Source organism: Crinia signifera, chromosome 8 (genome assembly GCF_055691185.1).
Source record: "Crinia signifera chromosome 8, ASM5569118v1, whole genome shotgun sequence".
Lineage (NCBI taxonomy): Eukaryota > Metazoa > Chordata > Amphibia > Anura > Myobatrachidae > Crinia > Crinia signifera.
In genome coordinates, this window is record NC_139224.1 from 97,571,102 (window position 1) to 97,592,796 (window position 21,695).

General features: G+C 43.7%; 1 protein-coding gene across 1 annotated transcript in view; it reads left to right on the forward strand.

The window, feature by feature from the left end:
* The first annotated feature begins 7,921 nt into the window (after positions 1-7,921).
* STXBP3 (syntaxin binding protein 3) overlaps positions 7,922-21,695 on the forward strand; it is a 102,522-nt gene continuing 88,748 nt past the window's right edge. The window contains exons 1-2 of the mRNA XM_083156828.1: positions 7,922-8,077; positions 9,027-9,076. Coding sequence (XP_083012954.1) covers positions 8,032-8,077; positions 9,027-9,076 — 96 coding nt within the window. The 5' untranslated portion in view covers positions 7,922-8,031. The remainder of the gene's footprint in view (positions 8,078-9,026; positions 9,077-21,695) is intronic.

The window sequence follows — 21,695 nt, forward strand, 5'->3', positions numbered from 1 at the left end:
TAAATAAAGCCTATTAATTATTGTATAGTAAAATATAAAGTATACTGAAATCTGCCAATGTGAAAAAAAAAACAAAAAACAATTGTAGAACAATAATGTAGTGTTCTGAAACTTGTTAGTTTGTTCATCCTGTTTCAACACTGAGCTACTGTAGCTCAATATTTAATTGTACTATTAAAAAGAAAAACAATTGTTTGCTGAAAATAAAAAGGAGTAGAAATAGTTATCAGTAGATTTTTGTGAGAACCATTATATAATATTATCATAAACATTATCATACCCTCCAACATGACCCATTCCATTAGGTACAAAATGCTCTGTTCCTGGACTTCCCTGTTACTTATATGATTGTCATCACCTTTCTTATAAATGAACTTGCTCAACACAGGTGGCGGCAATCATAAATTAATGGAGAGGGTCATGTTGGAGCATTATTATATGGTAAAATACAGAAATCAGTGGCCTTTTCTGCTGACAATGAGCAATTATGGATGGTATTGTCTGTGTAAGTTGCAGCACTTCATGTCACACTAATGTTAGGTGCAACAGAAAATAAATTCATTAAAATTAAATGGAAATAATGCTAAAAACAAAAATCAGATTTTACTTACAGCCATAGAAGTATAAAGCAGGAGTTGGAATATGGAAAAACAGAGTGCGCTTCTTTTTGCCATCTTCTGCCTTGTATTGAATCTACCCCTAGATAAGATACTGCTCACAGGTGCTAGGAAGAATGCAGGTCTGTTTAGGACCCTCCCTACAGTCTGTTCATTGAGTGAGGGTGGAGGCAGCAAAGGTATATTCTGTGAGATACTGTATCCTAAAGTAACCAGACCTCACTATTCATAAAAACATGTAAGCCATTGTGCAGTGTACTTGGGAAAATAGTATAAATATTGCCCATGTACAGTATTGCTTATAGCCATCTTGCAGATAGAATCTTGGGTGCATATTATTTATGGAGAGGACACACTCTCATATGCATTATTATTGCTGCATGATATGGCAAAGTTATGTTGTGATAACACACAAGTATTTCATTTTGTGTTACAGAAGGAAAAATATGCAAAAGTAGCTTTTATACTTTTAACACAAAAAGTGTTTACATGCAGGAGAGATTAATCTCAGATTAAATTAATTCAAGAGAAAGTGGAAAGAGAAAAAGTACAAGCCAATCAGAGCTCCTAACTGTCATTGTACAGGCTGTGTTTGAAAAGGGCAGTTAGGACCTGTTTGGTTGGTACTCTGCAGGCAGGGGTGGACTGGGATGGAAAACCAGCCCAGAATAATTCTGGAATCAGCCCTCATGGAGGTGTTAGGGGTCTGTTGAAGGAGCAGGACCCCCTCCTACAGGGCCAGTTTAACAATGGGACAGATGGAGCTTCAGCTCCAGGCCTCCAAATAAATATAGGCCCTAAACATGATAGCATGATGATCACAGCCACCAACTCTCCACATGGCCAACCATAAATCATAAGTATTAAGTTGTTTTTCTATTTTCCATATAAAATTCTGCAATTTATAATTTAACATATTTAAGGAGACATTGGGGCTGATCAGGGCCGGCGCCACCACTAGGCAGCTTTAGGCATCTGCCTGGGGCGCCGGCCACTGGGGGGCGGCAGGAGGGAGCAGGATGGACGGAGGTGGGGAACTCCCCCCCCCTGTGGAGCCACTCGGCCGCCGCCGCTTCTCCCCCCCCCCCTGGAGTGACAGCGGTGGGAGGATGAAGATGAGCAACTCCCCCCTCCCCCCTGCAACTCTCCCCCGTGGAGTCTTTCGGCCATCACTGCATCTCCCGCCTTCCTGGAGTAACGCGGCGGGAGGGAGCCGAATTCAGGTGAGCAAACCCCCACCCTGTGGAGCCACTGCAGCATATCTCCCCCCCCTGGAGTGACGCGGTGGCTTCACCTGGCACACACACACCCACCCCCCCCCCCCCCCCCCCCGTGGAGCAGAGCGGAAGCCGAATCCCACCCCCCCCTTGCACCGGCCCTGGGGCTGATAGTGTATGGGGTCTACATGTTTACATGGGACTGGTCACACCCACGTAGCACTGGTCACATCCCCTTTGCTCCTCATAATAGGCCCTTGAACATTTTAAGCCCTAGACCTATGATGAATATCTACAGAGGTGAGTGTTGCGCTGCTGAGTATGATATATAACTCTGATTATCCCAGTTTGTACAGAATGAATTAGGACACACTGTTTGTAAATAATATCAAATTTTATATCTTGTATTTTTCTAAAAGACATCACATAAAGAACAAAGTACAATATACACAATACATACAATAAAAAAATAGAAATAGAAAAAAACCTATTGAGATCAAATAGCAGCAATTAACAGTAGGGTCTCCACATTTCTCTATAGCAAACCAGCAAGGAGCATATATCGAGTGCTCACATATAGGGGGAAATTTACTAATATGGATTCGTAAAAAATAGGTGTATTCGTAGGCAGAAATACACCTACTTTTTACACATTTGTATTTTCGGGATTTACTATCCCGAAAATACAACAATTCGTATTCCTAATGATGGGACATTTGTATTTGTATTTACAAATACGAATGTCTACACCATCGATAGGATACGACAGGAATCACCATTCAAAAGAATGGTGGTTCCTGATTTACTAAGCAGCCGTATTGATAATACGGCTGCTAATTGGTGTAAAACAGGCACGCAAATACGACAGGAAAATACACCTTGTTTTCCCTGTCGTATTTGCTTTAAGCCTGCACGGATCAGTCAGATCCGTGCAGGCTTTAGTGTAAAAAAAAAAAGGAAAATTAAATTTAAAAAATCAGCGTGGGGTCCCCCCCACAGCTGTAACCAGCACCAGGCTGAAAGAGCCGGGCCGTTAATTAAAAATCAGGGAACCCGACAAATAGGGGTTCCCTGATTTTTAACAAGCAGCCCCAGGCTCCAGGTCCGGGGCTGGTTCCCAAAATACGGGGGACAAAATGACTAGGGGTCCCCCGTATTTTAAGAACCAGCCCCAGGCCAAACCAGCCAGCAGGGTAATGCCACAGCTGGGGGGAGACTTTTTATACAAGTCCCCCCGGCCAAAGCATTAACCCGGCCAGGGGCCCTGGGGGAGTGGGTCCCCCCCCCCCCAATAAAGGGGTCCCACCCCTCCAGGACTTACCTGACCAGGCTGAAGCAAGCTCCCCGGCTGTCAGAGCTGCAGAGATCCTTCCTCCTCGGCGTCTGTACTAAGAATGAATTCTGGCCAATCAGAAGCCGACTTTTCTGGCTCCTGATTGGCCGCTAGGTGGCTTCTGATTGGCCAGAATTCATTCTTAGTACAGACGCTGAGGAGGAAGGATCTCTGCGGCTCTGACAGTCGGGGAGCTGCTGGAGTCGCCGGCAGCTTGAAAAAGAAGCAAGAAGATGGAAGAAGAAGGAAGAAGCCCTGGACTACGTCGGACCAAGCCAGAAGAACTTCCATGGAGGACCTGGGTGAGTTGGATTTCCTTCCACAGGTCCACCATGGATTTCTTCGGACCCGGACCTGACGCCGACGCCGACATGAAGATCGACATGGTGAAGAATGATGACATGATCCGGAACCAGGACAAGGCACCGGATCAAGACTCTGGGACCTACCTACGGGATCAAGATGGGTAAGTATCAGTGTGTGTGTAATGTATGTATTAAACTTTTATTTTTCAGGTGTCAGTGTGTATTTATTTAACTATTTTTTTTACTGTGGAACTACAAGACCCAGCTGGCCCTTTAATGCCCCGCAGGCTGGGACTTGTGGTTTTCCAAGTCCCAGCTTGCAGGGGAGGCTTGCTGGGACTCATAGTTCCACAGTTTAAAATAATAGTTCTCTCATCTTTTTTTTTACACCAAGATCAGCCCGGTGACCACAGCCCAGGGTCACCAAGGACAGCACCAGGCTTCTGCCTGGTCAGGTAAGTCCTGGAGGGGGGGACCCCTTTATTGGGGGGGTCCCCACTCCCCCAGGGCCCCTGGCCAGGCTGACTGGTCAGAGGGTTAATGCTTTGGCCGGGGGGACTTGTATAAAAAGTCTCCCCCCGGCTGTGGCATTACCCTGCTGGCTGGTTTGTCCTGTGGCTGGTTCTTAAAATACGGGGGACCCCTTGTCATTTTGTCCCCCATATTTTGGGAACCAGCCCCGGACCTGGAGCCTGGGGCTGGTTGTTAAAAATCGGGGAACCCCTATTTGTCGGGTTCCCTGATTTTTAATTACCGGCCAGCTCTTTCAGCCTGGTGCTGGTTACGGCTGTGGGGGGGACCCCACACCGTTTTTTTTGCAAATTTATTTAATTTTCTATTTTTTTTTACACCTTGCAGCCTGCACGGATCTGACTGATCCGTGCAGACTGCCTCTACTAATTCGTATTAGCGGCCATATATACAGCCAGCTAATACGAATGGTTACACCATTGGAGGGTTACAAAGCAGTCGTATCTGACTGCTTTGTACATTCCCCTCCCGAACACGACTTTGCATACGACTGAACAAGTCGTATGCAGTTGTAGGGAAAATACTAATATGAAAAACTAGGTTTTTCATATTAGTAAATTTCCCCCATAGTTGCAATAGGTATCCACAAAGCTGTTGGCAATTAAGAATCACAAGTATCCATATGGCATCCAATTTATATGCAGGAAATTTGTAGAAATATCAGCAGTCACTTTAGCATGTAGGCAAGCACGCATAAATATACTTTGGCTGTGTTACTATAGATGGGCAGAGTTATTATCAACGTGTTTCGTTTCCTCTATCATCTGGTAACTTTTTCAAATCCGTCTTGAAAAAGTTTCCAGATGATAGAGGAAACGAAACGATCTACGCCTAAATTATTGGCCTAAAGGAGAGGCCCAGATACAGTACGAGTACCCTCACTTCTGTTCTAGTTATTTCATCTACCTCAATAGGAAGCGCAGGGTTCCTATCTCTTTTGTTCTTTTAGGAGATTATGTTGTGGCTGAAAGACATTTTATATTGAAGCGAGTGCCAATAGATGATGGTAGACACGCCTGATTGACACACCCAATGGGCAGTAATAGACATGCACAACAGGGGGTGCCACACACACCCCTTTGATAGTGCACCCCCTAATAAAATGTGCTGTGCATGCCTATGCCTGTCTGAGACTTTATGTTAATTTCACTGCAATGGCTTTTCTAGTGTCGTACGAAGATTGGGAATTTAAAGTGGCCCTGGAAAAATATCCAAAAAATAACCAAAAAGTGCCCCCATAAATGCCCACATTGCCAGCTTGCCACCTGGTAGCCCCTAGCACAATTACACCAGCATGCCACCTTCTACCCCCTAACACACCCACAGCACCAGTCGGCCCATCTGTAACCTTCCCTGTGACTTCTGTGGCCAATTCTCTCTTGTTTGGGTGATATTTAACAAAACTTGGAAAAAGATAAAGTGCAGAGAGATTTATACCCCTTTTAAATCACACTTAATTACTGGTTTCTTGCCAGTTTGACTCAGTAATTGGTGTGATGTGAAAGGGGTTACCGGGTCCAGCAAACCGATAGCAACAAGGGAATATGAACCGGTAAAAAAGAAGGGTTCTTACTGGTTTGTTGCCGTGTTGCTTTGCAGTGTGAACGGCTTAAACGGGTTGAGCGACCCATTTTCCGTACACACTATGGAGGAAGCAGTGTGTCACATTTCGTGAAGCACCAGCTGGAGTGTAACGGAGGCTGGGTGCTTTAATGTAGGGCTGTTGCGTGAACGACAGATTGGAGTGAAGCAATTGGATAAAATTAAACCTTTTTTAATAAAGATACTGTGGTACAAGATATGAATGATGGCATAAAGAATAACTGTAGTTATTGATAAACTGAAAGAAGACAATAGTAAACAATACTTATTGGAGAGCTTGAAGATGATTGGGAAGTTGAATGATTGGATGATTGCAGGATTGGATGATTGGATGATTGAAAGAAAGATTGGATGATTGGATGAAGAATTGGATGATTGAATGATTGGATGAAGGATTGGATGATTGGATGAAGGATTGGAAGATGAAGTCCAGTTGAATCTGTGCTGAGTGAGATCGTAGCTGCAGGACCAGGGTTGCGACCACGGATAATAACCGTCAGGAATGAAGGAAGAAGATGACACCCTTTGGGGGGGTTAACCTTGTCCTATCCTAATAGGCAGCAGAGGGTTCCATGATGATAGGGTGGAGCAGTGGACTTTAAGGGTAGAGCTGAGCGGTGATTGGCTGCGCGTGTGACCTCACACTTTGGAGCCGTGCAGCATAGGCTGTAGCAACCAAAAAGATGGCCGCCACCAGATGCGGCGACAGAAACCAGCTGGCGGAGAATATACGTGGAGGTGATGCAGCCGGCGCTTCCTAGCCAGAGGCCTAACATGACACGGACACCATCATGGCGGCCCATGCCCCACGCCACTGAGAGCCCACACAACAGGAGACTGCACACCACAGCTGTCACCTGGTGGTGACAGAGTGTCGGAATGCAGACAGCCAGCATGGGCATCAGCAGCGGAGGTGAGCGCCAAGACAGAGGGTAGCATGTCAGAGGTCTGTAGGACCGGGACAGCACAAACAGCCAGGGTAGCTGAGAAGGTGGTGGTGACACAGTGCTTGGAGTAGCGCCAGCTCTAAGCACTGCCTACTCCCCCGGCCCACGATGCCGCTCTGCTGCTTTGCCCCACCCCACATGGCATCACCGAACAGGCAATATAAGCGATCTAAGCAGCGCAAAATGCAGGGTCGCACCAGGACTGAACTGTTTCAAAGTCCCAGTGCGACCCTGCATTTTGAGATGTGAAAGCGGTATAATATACATGGAACTCAACTTTCAGGAGAGTATCCTTAAATTAATTGCAGTTTCCACATTATAAGCTAAAAGACACCCAGAAATTTGACATTAGCAGAACAGAACATTGATTAGATCATTCTCTGTTTCAGTTCATTTATAAAGTGCAAAAATAGACCTAACATATTTTGGAAAAGTCTATCAAGTTTTATGGTCCCTACACACGTAGCGACCCGCTGAGCATTCTGAGTGCCGCTAGATTGCTCAGAACGCCAGGGCCAGTGTTCTCCGGTGAGAACACTGGCTCTGACCGATTAATATCCAGCATGCTGGTTATTAATCATCAGGAGACAGCTACGCGCAGGGCTGTGCATCACTATCGCTATAGCCCTACATACAGCGATGTAGGGCATTCTCTGAGCTATGTAGTTAAATTAAGAAACATGAAAAAGCCTGTAAATCGCTACGTGTGAAGGACCCATTAGGCAGAATTCACCAGCAACAGAAAAGATCATATTTGAAATAGTAAAAATGACACTTTATATAACAATCTAAAAAAGTTGGATCCCCTTAATTTCCCTAATTCTTTTACCCTATGTCATTTATTATATGTTCATTTTGAATCGAAAACTTAAGTAAATACACCCATAGGATGCTCAATTGACTTGTGAGGTTGTATATCCCTCAGATAGTTCTATTGAAGAGATATTGCCCATGGCAACCAATCAGATTCAACTTCTTATTTATTAAGCACCTTAAGATAATAGAATCTGAATGGTTGCTATGGGCAATAGCCCATCTTATTAAATTTACCCCATGCGCTTTTGTGTAAAATGGATAATATACATTTTTTTTTATTTGAAACGTACATTTAATTTATTAGTAGTAATACAGTGCTATTTTATGCAGAATACATAGTCATATAAAGGACAATCATGCTCTTTTGCGTTACCGAAGTTGATTTTACTCATCATACGCCCATACGGGTAAAATGTAGAGGGTGTGACTACACTCCAGGCCAGCGTCAACACGGTATCAAAACATTTTTTTAACTGAGCTATTAGCTGACGGCGGCCATCTTTCCGGAGAACATTTTCGGTGACAGACAAGTAATTGGTACGTTTACCCTCTAGTGAATAGAAGAGGTTTGTCAGACAGACGTCCCCGGCCGTCACATTAGGTATACCGAGTCCAGGCCGGGAGCGGTTTTTAGGTGCCAGTGACTTTCTTCTGGCAACAAATATGGCTCCTAGCAGTGACAGAGGGCTGAAGCATGCAGTGTGGCACAGTGAGTATATAGTTATAAAGTTATGAACTTTAATGACAGTCTACATGAGAGACCTCATATCTCAGTTGTGATGTCGGGATGTATGTAGAGGTCTCTTAATGACGTAGAAGCTTCAGACAGTACAAGCTCCACTTGGTGTCTTCACAGTGCCCTGTACTGTGCTGCAGGAGTGACTATCCTGAGTTGGGTTTTACAAACCGCAGTTTTGTCTGCAGTCTGAGATTTTGTTCTGTGCATCGCATTAATTAACACAAGTGCTAATTACTGGCTTCCACGCTCCATTCATATATATGCACATAGTCATATGTTATAGATAGGGACTAGAGTGGCCATTAGTTCTAAAGCATGTTATTGCTTTCGCACAACCGTGATAACTAATCCATAAAATACATGACGTGAAATTGTTTGTATCTTTTTCTTACCTTGTGTGAATTTGGGTTCATTAACCCCTTCACTGGTAATCCCGAGAATTTTCCAGGCTGTACCTTATTGCCCAGGCTGGCAAGCCGGGAAAATACTCAGGACTGACAGTGTTTAGTGCCGGGCAGTGCTGCTGAGTTCATTGCTGAACTCAGCTGGCTTCAGCGCTGTCCCGCTCCCTTTCCTCCGCCGTGCCTCCGGCTCACCCCGCTCCCTTAAAAAAATAAAACACAATTGAAGGGGTTAAATGAGGGCTAAAAAATGATTGTGAGACTTTGAATGGAAGAAGGCTCCGTCCTGGGGCTGCGACTCCTCTGTCCAGGCAAAACTGGGATAGTTTAGTTGTCACTGACCGCAATGCATCTTTTTGTTAGTTACTCTTGTTTTATACCTGCTGTGTAAGAGTATTTGTTTTTATACCTGCTGTGTAAGAGTATTTGTAAGTAAAGTGTATTGTTTATATATTTGTAATTGGTTTTCTTGTCAAATCATTTTTTTGGTTAATCAATTCGATTTCTCTGTATTGCAGAGATCAAAACTGAAATCTTGGATGACTGTAGGAAAGAAAATGAATGGAAGGTATGGTATATATATTTTGAAACTTTATTAGTGGATGTGTTCTCTGTTGTGTTTGAAAGAATTATGCTGCACTAAACTGTAAACTCTATATATAATCACACACACACACGCACAAATGTATTAATTCAGAATCCATATACAAGAGGAAGTACACAAATATTATATATTCAGCATCACTCGTCCCCAGCGTGTTCACGCAAAGGACTGATGGTGCTGCACTGTGCATGCATATGGGTGATTATATGCATGTGCAGGGCCGCTGTGCGAATGCCTTTGGCTACTATCACAGTCGCCGAGGCATTCGCATGGTTAAGGGTGGGAGGGGGGGGGGGGGGGGGGACACCGGCCCGGAACAGGGGAATGCCCAGCATTTTCTGCGGGCAGCTGACATTGCATGACATTAGCACTCGCCCCGTCTTCCTCGATCCGCAAAGGACATTTTAGACTGACTTTTATTACCAAAGGCAGGAGAAATCATTTGATGGTCAGTGACCATCAAGTGATTTCTCCTGCAAGCTTCCACATGTGAGGGGATGTGTTAGTGAACACACCCCTTGCAGGGAAGGGATTTGGGGTGCAGCGTTAAGGTGCTCGCTAAGCAGCTAACGGCCACTGCTTAGCGAGCCAACCTGATCAATGGGCATCATTTGCCTCATGACACCTGGTAAAGCATTGAAAAGGGGCGTGGCATCACATTCTGAACCCCTGTTTTTTATTACTAGTGGTGCGGGCTATCCCCAGGGATTGCTGTGGCTGCAAGTGCCGGCTTCTGCATGTGCTGCAAGTAACCATACGGTGCAGCACCCAGCTCCTGCCGCGGAGCATGATCCGCCACACCTCAGAGAATGGCACCCAGGTTTAGTCGTACCCCCTAGTGACGCTACTGAACAACTCCACGCATAATGGGGTCCTGTTTGAAAACTGCAAAAAAAAGTTTATTAATTTGCTAAACATTACTAAGTTGTCTGTATCTGAATGCCAACACCTCATTATGATCTACAGGTAATTTTGTTAAAGGTTCTATAAATTCCTCACCCTTTTGTTTTGCTAATATTATTTAAAACCCTGTTGACAGGTCCTCGTCCATTTTTACATTAAAGCGCTTTTTTTATTCACATAGTATTCTTTGCCTGGCTGGCTCTTTCCTGCCCATCAGCAGGAAAGCTGTGAGGTATGGAGGAAGCTGTCCTGAGCAAGCACTGTGCAGCCTGCAAAGCCTGTCCCCGGGAAGGCGCACAGTGCGGCCTGCATAGCCTGTCCCCGGGAAGGCGCACAGTGCGGCCTGCATAGCCTGTTCCCGGGAAGGCGCACAGTGCAGCCTGCATAGCCTGTCCCCGGGAAGGCGCACAGTGCGGCCTGCATAGCCTGTCCCCGGGAAGGCGCACAGTGCGGCCTGCATAGCCTGTCCCCGGGAAGGCGCACAGTGCGGCCTGCATAGCCTGTCCCCGGGAAGGCGCACAGTGCGGCCTGCATAGCCTGTCCCCGGGAAGGCGCACAGTGCGGCCTGCATAGCCTGTCCCCGGGAAGGCGCACAGTGCGGCCTGCACAGCCTGTCCCCGGGAAGGCGCACAGTGCGGCCTGCACAGCCTGTCCCCGGGAAGGCGCACAGTGCGGCCTGCACAGCCTGTCCCCGGGAAGGCGCACAGTGCGGCCTGCATAGCCTGTGCCCGGGAAGGCGCACAGTGCGGCCTGCACAGCCTGTCCCCGGGAAGGCGCACAGTGCGGCCTGCACAGCCTGTCCCCGGGAAGGCGCACAGTGCGGCCTGCACAGCCTGTCCCCGGGAAGGCGCACAGTGCGGCCTGCAAGCCTGTTTTAGCGGATATTCTCTGTAATGCTCATTTCTCCTTGCAGTTCTGTAACAATTCTATAGATAATCTTATTACAATAAATAATCTTGCATGGGCTTTGTGACAAGTGATGTAACATCATTTAGGATGGGTGTGACATGTCAGAAATGGGCAAGTTAAGATGTGTCCACATACATCTAGCCTCCTTTAGTAATAAACTATTAAAGCCCTTCTATTGGTGTCACTCTGTAGGGCGGGGCGTGTTTCTTGCGATTTTTTTTGCCATTAAAAAGCTTCTTATTTGCAAAATGGAGCAAATAGGTATGCACAGGCAGCTTCTGCTCATCAAAATTATATGCAGCATGTTTATATTCAGTGTGTGACTGCGGCATCTGCATACAAAATTCTACAATACACTCTTTTCCAGGAAAACCCTGTAATGGTCCATTTCTTATTCAGAAACCGCAGCAGTCACAAAATAGACCTACACAACAAGAATGGAATATAACTTATCCAGCGCTCGGGAATTAGGACGGATAACAGGATTCCTCCAGTATGATTTGTCATGTGAATAAATGGAGAAAATATAAAATGGTGAAGTACGTTTAAAACCTCACATAATTTAATCACACTCCAATTAGTACATAAATGGCAAATCAATCCTGGAACTAAAGGAGGCTAACAATTACCGGATGTCCAGGAACTGACAACCAAGCAGTTCCAGAATAGCATGAGTCTCTACCACCAGTGCAAATGCTGCTGGGCACTTTCTGTAGGGATCTTCCCTCCGGTTCCTCCACCTTCTAAGTTGCTTGAGTGCAGTTCACCAACGCGTTTCTTCCTCAATAGAGGACTTTTTTCAAGGTGACACCTTGAATCCCAAAATTGCAACCTTTTACTTCCTACCAAAGATCCACAAGGACATTCAAAACCCTCCTGGAAGACCAATCATCTCCGGCATCCAATCTCTCACCTCCAATCTTTCAAAATATATGGACAGTTTCTTACAAGATTTACTACACAAACAAAAAAGCTATTTACAAGACATGACTAATGTCCTACAGCTGCTAGACCATATAGAATGGCAAGAAGACTATATCCTGTGCACTGCAGACGTCAAATCACTTTACACGTCAACTCAACACAAAGAAGGCTGTGAACATACGAGGGACTTCCTTACTGAACAACCAACATTAAAATATGAACAAATCAACTTCATCATGACCAATATAGAATTCATTTTGTCACATAACTACTTCTGGTACAAGGACAACTTCTACCTACAGATATGCGGTACAGCTATGGGGACACTACTGGCCCCCAGTTACGCCAATCTTTTTGTCGTGAAGTGGGAGGGTGACCGAATATGGAACAACGACGTGTTCCTGATCTGGAAAGGGGAAGAAGAGTTAAAAAACTTCATTCAATACATCAATTCCAATACACTAAACTTAGAGTTCACCACTTCAATCGGCAAAACAGAAGTCATCTATCTGGATCTAGAAATATTCATCCATGAAAAAAAGATAAACACCAGAACCCACATTAAAGAAGTTTCAGGAAATAACACTTTACATGCATCAAGTAACCATCACAGAAAATGGATCAATAACATTCCCAGTGGACCGTTTAGAAAAGGGCTGGGCAATTGCGGCCCTCCAGATGTTGATGAACTACACATACCAGCATGCCTTGCATCAGTTTCAGCATGGCCACATAGCAAATCTATTGCAAAGCATCCTGGGATGTGTAGTTCATCAACATATGGAGGGCCGCAATTGCCAAGCCCTGGTTTAGAAGAATAAAACGCAACTGCACAGAGCAAAACACCTTCCTAACACAAAGTGAGAGGATGATGGAAAACTTCAAACAAAAAGGATACAATGAACAAAAACTAAAACATCAGCTAGAAGAAGCCATGCTTCAGGTTCACGTTGATCGTGGGGTGGCGTAAACTACTTTTGGGGGGACATTTCACTGTTCAGGGGTGTTTTTGGGGGTTTCTGGCCCATTTACCATTGTTCCCTATGATGATTTGGGTAAATTGAGGCATTTAACATGGTTTCCTATGGGAAATCGGGGGCATCGCGGGTAAATTGAGGCATTTAACATTGTTCCCTATGGGAAATCGTGGCCATCGCGTCGGTACCATGGCACCCGATTTTTTTAGTGCATGCGATGGCCGCGATGCCCCCGATTTTTAATAACGATGCCCACGATCATGATCGGTGTGGCCGTGCTAGGAAACAAGTACCAAAGCAAGAAAACTGAAACAAAACATTACATCCAGCTTCCTACCGACCAAAAACACCAAACAGAAACAAACCATTGGAGAATTCAATTATTGCTGCAACTGCAAAGGATGCAAATTGAACCCGATTTCAACTAAAACAATCAAAACCTTTTAATTCAAACATCACAGGCAAAGAATACAAAATCAAACAAAAACTCAGCTGCGAGACAGAGGGAGTTATCTATTAGAATGCCCCTGTCAAACAAAAAGAAAAGCAAAAATTAGAATAGCTTAACATATATATAACATCAAAAGAGGATTGTCAACTCAGTGTGTCAAACCACTTCATTCATCATAATTCAAAAAAATTAGAAAAACTGGAGAGGAAGAGATCAAATAAAGGATCTACTCAAGAATGAAACAAGGTGGATCTTTGAATTAAAAACTTTGTCCCCAAGAGGTCTAAATATAGACATTGACTTAAACGCATTCCTATGACATCCCCCCCCAAACCTTTGTAAACCCCCCGCCATTCCTTGTTCCATTTATTTTTATTTTATTATTTATTTTTATCTTTATTTTTATTTATTTTTCTTATTTTATATACGTTACTTTTATTTTATTATAGTTATTTTGATTCCCTTATTTCATCTATTTTGACCAAATGAAAGTGTGACCTGCTTTTTGATAATAGGGAACATGTGATTCCCACCTTTTTGTATCCAAAATGGCCACCGGACTTCCTGTGGAACAATAAAGTTTTAACAAATAAAAACACGTTTTAAAATCGATACTACATCTTTGAAAAAGTGCCTGATAGGCAGGAAAGCGTTGGAGCAGTTTGGAGAAGCCCTGCCACCTACTTCACCCACTACAGCGGTACATCGGGACGCCGGTCTATCCTCCTCCATGCCGAATTACCCGGCAATAGGAGCCGCGAATACAGCCTCCCGCACGGACGTGCAGCAAGCACCCGCCGCCAACCTCCGGGCTTGGAGAACGAGGCACAAGCTGCATCAGCCGCTTAGTAGGGTCAGATAGGTCACAGACTCTCCACCACTCCAAGAGAGTGTAAACATTTTAAAATAACCTTTTTTCTTACAGGTCACACTGAAGTTTGCATAGCATACTCACACTTTTGTATTTTTATTTATTTTATTTTTATTATTTTTATTTTTATTTTATTTCTAATTTCAGTTTATTTTTATTTATTTTCACCAAACCCTATAAATATAAAATAGTTTTTACATAATATTTTCCTTTTTATAATTATTTTTAAAAGGCATACTGATATGTTGTTATAATAGATGTACATTGATTTAATTATATTACTTTAACTCTTGATAAGATTAAGGGTAATATGCATCCCCTGAAGGTTAGTTTCCCATGGGGTATTGGCTTCTTGTTCCCCAGGGGGAGTTACATGCTTGTTGCCCAGGGGGAGTTACATAGTAACATTGTAATCAAGATTGAAGATAGTAATCAAGATTGAAGAAAGACGTAACTACTGACTTGAGGAAGTCATATCTATAGGATTCCCTTAGTGGCCAAAAATGTATCCAGTTTTGATTTAAATTCATTAACAGTAGTTGCTGTAACAACCCCCACCAGCAATCAGTTCCAGTTACATGCTTGTTGCCCAGGGCGTGCTCAGCAGAGGAGGTGAGCGGAGTGACGGGAGCAGGCGACGGGATGCGGCTGAAAGAGCTGGCACTGTGCTTAGCTTTACAAGTTAAAAAACAGGCAGGGAGCGGTGCCCTGCAAAAGAAAGATGGAGTGAATGCTCATTATACAACATCTGAGCACCAACAGACTTAGTGGTCATAAGACGGGTACACACTAAACAAGTGGTGAGATTGTGGTTGGCAGTGATTGCGCAGCATCGAAGGGAGATGCAGGGCCATGCAGTTTTTGGCAGCATGGCATTGCTAGTGGCATCTTCAGAATGAGCTGCATGAACTGCTGGCAGTCTGTATCCATCTTTTGTATACACACTGGACGATAAAATAAATTTGTTGTAACGATTGGTCGTTGTCAGAAAATTTGAAATTACCCAGCTTTAGGAGTAGACTTGTTTGAAAGCTATGAGTCTCCTCTTTTTAATGTTCTGATCTGTTATGTTGTTAACCAGGATTATGAATATGAATGCACTGCAGACACCCTTATTTGAAAGATCAGATTATTTCAGTTGATGTCACTTCTTAGTGGTTGTTTGATCGCCAGAAAATATCAGCCTTCCGTTCATAAAGACAGTACTAGGGGCTGATTCAGGGTAGCGTATGCGCGAGCCAAAATAGCATCAAAGTAGCAAAGATATCTCAATTTTACAGGAAGTCGCTGTTTGGAGGATGGACACCTGCCCTATTGTTGGAGTGTCTGAGAAAAAATACAGGCACGTCCAGGCGTTTTAAGGGAGGATCTGTGATGTCAGTGTCGGCCTCGATCAGCCTGTATATGTTGTGGAAGGATCAGACTTGTCACATTTTCTCACACTGAAAAAAATCATTTTTATGCGAATTGTGTATAGATGTGCAACAGGATATCGGTATTTTAGCAAGTCACTTGCAGATTTGTACTTGGCGTGTTTTTTTTTTCTGTCTAGACAGGGGGGCTAACTACTCACAGTCCTCTGCAAATTTGCAGATTAATGATCAGGTCTGAATCGAGCCCTGGAGCCAGGAATATGTGAAGAGCAGTACACAATACTGTACACAATGTCACCCATACTGGCACTTACAAAATTGCAGCTTTCCTGTTTCAAACAAGGGAGTTCCCTTTTTCACACAATGTGCCGTCTTTGTAGTTCTGGTCTGTGATCATTAGACAATAACAACCTATACTATAAAAAGTCATTGAAGCCATAGGAATGCTTATAGCGCATATCAGATTAAAAGAAATGGCATGGATAATAGAGCATATTGGCTTCTTGTCACTCAACTTTGTATTTATTGTTCGTGTGCGTGCTGTTGTCTTTGGCAGAAGCATAGATGTCATGATTACTGTATAGTAGATCATTCGGTATTGGAAACCTGTATTATGTTTTCCCTCTTTGTTGCGCTTTATCTATGGAGTAAAAAGGAAGAATATGCTCACATGTCCGGTTTGGTGAAGATCTTAATTTGTATTGTTTAAACCTAATATGTTTGGTACAAGGTCGCCTCCTTTAAAACTAATATAATCACAGATGACATTTTTTTTATTGCGCTCGGAAGCGCCCTTTTTCTAGATTGTGAATTTATTGGTGTGTTCGCTGCCACTGTAAAGCCCCGTACACACGGGGGAGATATATTGCTGAGCAATCTATTGCTCAGTGTCTCCTTTTCGCTGATGAAAAGGAACCTCTGCCCGGGGAGCTGCAGAGGGTTTCAGCTGGTCGCAGGAGCAAGCTCCTGCGAACAGCAATTAGAATGGGGCTGAAAACGGGAGCGCGCAATCGCCGGGGCACACTCCCATCACTGGCAATATGGTCGCCAGAGGGGGAATTGTTACAAAAGCACTAGCCTGGGGGGATTTCAATTATCCATGATAGCCTGCGGCATTATGGATGCCATAAATATGTGTAAAGAGCAGCTTTTTTGTGCCCTCCATTGTGAAAGCACAGGGATCCTGAATAACATTCAGAATCTCTGTGTACTGGAATGAAAACGAGTATGTTTTATTGTGAAAAAGGTAAATAATTGTATTGGCCAAAAAAAATATAAGGCAGATAACAGTCTCTCTTTGTGGTAAAGTTTACCATGGCTAATTGAATATCCTATTAGCCCCAATGTCGGTTCAGCTGATAATAATGGCCAAATATCATGATTAATGACCGATGATCATTATCACAGTATCCAATTTTTTTTCGGCTGAAAATTTACCCACGATCAGCCGAAAACACACAGGGCGTGGGAATGATTTGCCGATCACATGTTATCGCGGATCCCAGTGGCTGCTTACTCCTGGATTATGCTTTGTGTTTCTCAAGCACGCAAAAAATATTACCTAATAACTACGGGTATCTGGGCTAATTGACACTCTGTGAAGATTGATTTGGCTTTTTGAGGCTTGTCTCTCCATGTATTGTTTTTTAGCAGGGCTCTGCTACTCATTATTGTCATACTTCTAAACAGATAGAGGCTAGCTTATGTCCTGGTCTGGTTATCCTAATTCAGTGGTTCCCAAACTGGGTGCCTTTTGATTGGTGGTCAAGAGGCAATTCAAATTATTATCTTTAATGTAATAAGCAAAACCAATGCTGGTGGCTGCAAATCACACACATGTGGAGAGCAAATCCTGTCCATCACCTAAAGATGGCATACAAGCACAATTTACTTAATTTAATATTGTTTTCTAAATTTCTCAATAAGAAACTGTTGTCTTAGAGGTTAGTTTAAATAAAATCTGATACTCTAGGGCACAGGTTCTCAAAGTTGGTCCTCAGGACCCCACGCAGTGCATGTTTCAAAGGTCTCCTCACAGAATCAAGTGAAATAATTAGCTCCACCTGTGTATCTTTTAAAATGTGTGTCAGTAATGAGTGCATCTGTCGGGTGACCTGGAAATGTGAACTATGTGGGGTCCTGAGGACCGAGTTTGAGAACCATTGTTCTAGGGCATCATGACCCAAAACCATTTGGGAACTACTCCAGAATTAGAAAGTTCTGGCTCCAAGTCACAATAGTTCTGGTTATGTCATTAGTATCTATGTCATCATTGGCAATGGTCGACACATGAAAAGGTCTTCTGAGATGTCAACATAGACACCAAAAAAACCCCACGAAACTCATGTCTACCATTTCCATGTTGACCTATTGCCTGGATGACCTTTTTGTCCATGTCAACCTAGTGCATGTCCACCTTTTCATTGTTGACCATTCATTGTCAACCTAGACACTGTTAACCTAATAATCGACACCAAGTCACAAGATGCACTGAGAAGCAATGTAAATCATATGCCTCTTGGGCCAGAATTAGGGTATTCTAGATAGCAAGGAAAAGAGTCGTAGGCATAATTGTAAGGGGGCCTACACACTGGGAGATGTTGCTGAGCGATCTGAGCAATGTAGATCGCTCAGCACACAGCGCTGTGTGCTGAGCGGTCTGTTAGGGCCAGTGTACTCCAGTGAGAACACTAACCCTGCACGCCAATTGAATTAGATTTGTCCAGCATGCTGTATCTTAATCGCCTGTCTATAGCCACATGCGGGGCCGTGCATCGCTGTTGCTTAGAAAATGCCCCTCCATAGCTCCGTGTCTAGGCCCCATTACAGCTTTTCTATAGGCTTGCATACATGACAGTGGAAAGACAGCACATCTATTGAATGAAGTCTTGCCGTGTGTATCTTTTTATGTTATGTGTGTAAATGTGCTGCCTTTTATGTTCTACTATATTTAGAAAGCTATATTTTTGTTCTAGAACATCACTGAGCCTTTGCATCCTCATTACATTGAAAGCAGACCCACAAATCATTTTTATTTACTGGTGAATTATTCTAAACCGCGCAAACCATAGTGCAGTGAGTGTCTGGTGTTTGTGTTCTGGATGGCATAAAGACATTGGAAGGCAGTAAACACTCAGAAGAACAAAGATGTGTGCAGGTGTCTTATTTTACCTGAGAATGCTAGAATTACCTGCAATGTGTGTGTGATAGGTGCCAAATACGTATGTACAGTAAGAGAGAGAACAAGGTCATCCCTGGGGACTGGGTTTCCTTTTACTTTAGAATTGGAGAGCAGTAGAACAAATAGTGGTTAGTATAATACACCCCACCCTTACATCCATGTAATACAATACAGACTGTGAGATCTGATTTGGTGGTTATTGTACCTGCTATGGGTCATTGGGTCAACCACAGAAGATCGACATGAGTTTTTCACCTATCTTATGTCCCAAATGTCGACACGCCATGTGCTCACCATGCTTCAGGCACGGTGCCTCGCTGCGCTCGGCAAAATTTTTTATTCTCCCTCCACACCCTAGTAGATGGTAGGGCATGAAATAACGCCTGTCCGCACATGTCGGCTCAAAAAAAGTGCAATGCTCATGTCGACTTTTTGACTATCGTCCTTTTGACCCTGTCGACCTTAGCCATGTCAACCTTTTTCATGTGTCGACCTTCCGTGGTCAACCCAATGCGTGTCGACCTAGCGACCGTATGCCACTGTAACATAGCTTGGTTCTCCTACAAATTTAATGATTGTATCCTTCTAGAAATGTATGGACTTTCCATTAGATTATTCACATTGGCTAATGTTTGTTACATCACGTATAATAAAGCACAGACATGCACATACAAGAGTGCAACTGCGCTAACACCCCTATGTGTATGGAATTCTGTGGGTGCCTTCAGCTCCTAATAGTAAAAAGTAAACCGTGCAGATAAATTGTATGGTAAGGAATTAGGAAACCTGCGCTAACATCAAATGGATGGATACAGATATGGGTGTAAAAAGAAATGTATTGGTAAAATATACTTTTTTTCTGAAAACCATCTCCCCCCTCACGCCACCTCCACTGTGCCACGGACAACTGAAGTGCATGTTTGGACATTTGTGCGGGGCTATTTTCAATATATATTCCGGGGAACAGACTGCAGACACTGACTGGGTGAAGCGGTAGTACCCTGAGCTCTGGACATTAGCCCGGTCACAGTGACTTAACTGTGACCACCCCCCATCTTGCCAGACTCACTGTATATTTTACCAATAAATTTCTTTTTACACCCATATCTGTATCCATCCATTTGATGTTAGCGCAGGTTTCCTAATTCCTTACCTTGCATATCACTAGGAGGGGGCCTCCCTCCATTGGTTACCAGCAGCTGCACTAGTATACTTAAATCAGAGCGCCAGTCCATTTTTTGTTCAGATAAATTGTATGTAGGGTTATTTAATATTTAGCCGCTGATCCTAACAAAGGCAAGTAAAACGTTTTTATACATGACCCTAATCACTTATTCCCCTTTCAGACCGCACCTCGGGACCCAGGTTATTGCTGTGTCGACCTGGGTTGAACTGTGGTGCAAAATTCGAGCAACTCTGCATTTCAACCCAGGTCACAACCAGGGTTGAACATGGCTCTGACCCGGCATGCTGTGCAGTGTGAATGGGTAACCTGGGTTGAGTGACCCGGGTCCCGTTCGCACTATGGAGGGGACAGCACAAGCTCCAAGCGCTGCCTTCTCCCCCAAAACCGATGACGCGTCTTTGATGGGGGTCCTGACGCACCTTCGCCACAGGTGTCTGATGTAGATGACCCGGCAATATGCTGGGTCGCTGTGGGAGCTTAAACCTTGCAAATGCCGAGTTGATCCTGGGACGCACCTGTGTCCAATTACTGGGTGCGACATGGCATTTGCAGTCTGAAAGGGGTATTACCTGTTGGCCGGAGGAACCTGTGTCCCTGTGAGTTTGGTCCAGATAAGACTGTCTAAAAAGTATAAGCACCAGCAGCCGGGTACACAATGCCTCTGGCATTATTCTTCTTAAAGTGCCATACAGACTGAGCACCTTATGGAGGCTTCGCAACTAACAAATACTTACTGATACAATAATCGCATAGGAACAACCAGCTTCAATTCACAATAACTGAGCAAATTGCCATCTCTAACCAAGCAAAGCTAAGCTTCATATAAGGAAATGTATTCCTGCTCAATCTTCCACCAGTCATCAAATAACCATTTGTGAGAGAACTGTGATCATTCACTCTCAGTTTTGAGCATATCCACAATGCCAGCTGTACTAAGCCTAGGGAATTAACATCCTTTGCCTACTGCTTTGTGCAATGAACCACACCGTCTGTGTATTGCTTCGTGTTACTAATCAGTTGTGAGTAAATTTCCATTACTAACTGGACTGGATTTAAATCAATATATTGGCTAATTGTTGCTCAAGAGGATTACATTATAATTCATTTTGAGATTTTTTTTTTTTTTATTATTGCAATGTGATATATATATCTATATATATATATATATATAGAGATAGAGAGAGAGAGAGAGAGAGAGAGAGAGAGAGAGAGAGAGAGATAGATATATTTTTTTTTATTTCACCACCAGACGGTTTATAATGTTGTAGTTGATATTGTATCATTTTATGCTTTCATTCCAACAGTTCTGTCTTGATCACATTCCTTTCTGTTACTCTAAGGGTTGAGTATCCCTTGCAACGGCATATTGGAATTAAATTTATAGGTCTGCACTTGGTCACTTTGCCTTTCACGCTTAATAACTTAGCCCATAGCATGCAGTAGAAACCATGTAACACATAGCTGTAACAATTACAACAGTATTATGGAAATATACATAGATCAATGAATGTTCATCAGCAAGTATCATATTTCCATAATACTGTTGTAATTGTACAGCTATATGTTACATGATGTCAGATGCCGCTGTTGGAGCTTTCAGTTCGGTGGTGGCACGGTGATCTGGAGCAGGTGTCTCCTGAAGAGTTCTGGCCACTGCTGAAAAAAACAGATGAGGACCAGAGAGTGCTGCAGCTGGTGGGAAGTAAAGGTCTGCATGATGCTCCCCACTGCAGGCTCTCCCAATGTAGACCACAAGCTGGCACGCATTAGGACTGTGGGTGCAGTCAAGCCTGTTAGGTTGTTAGAGG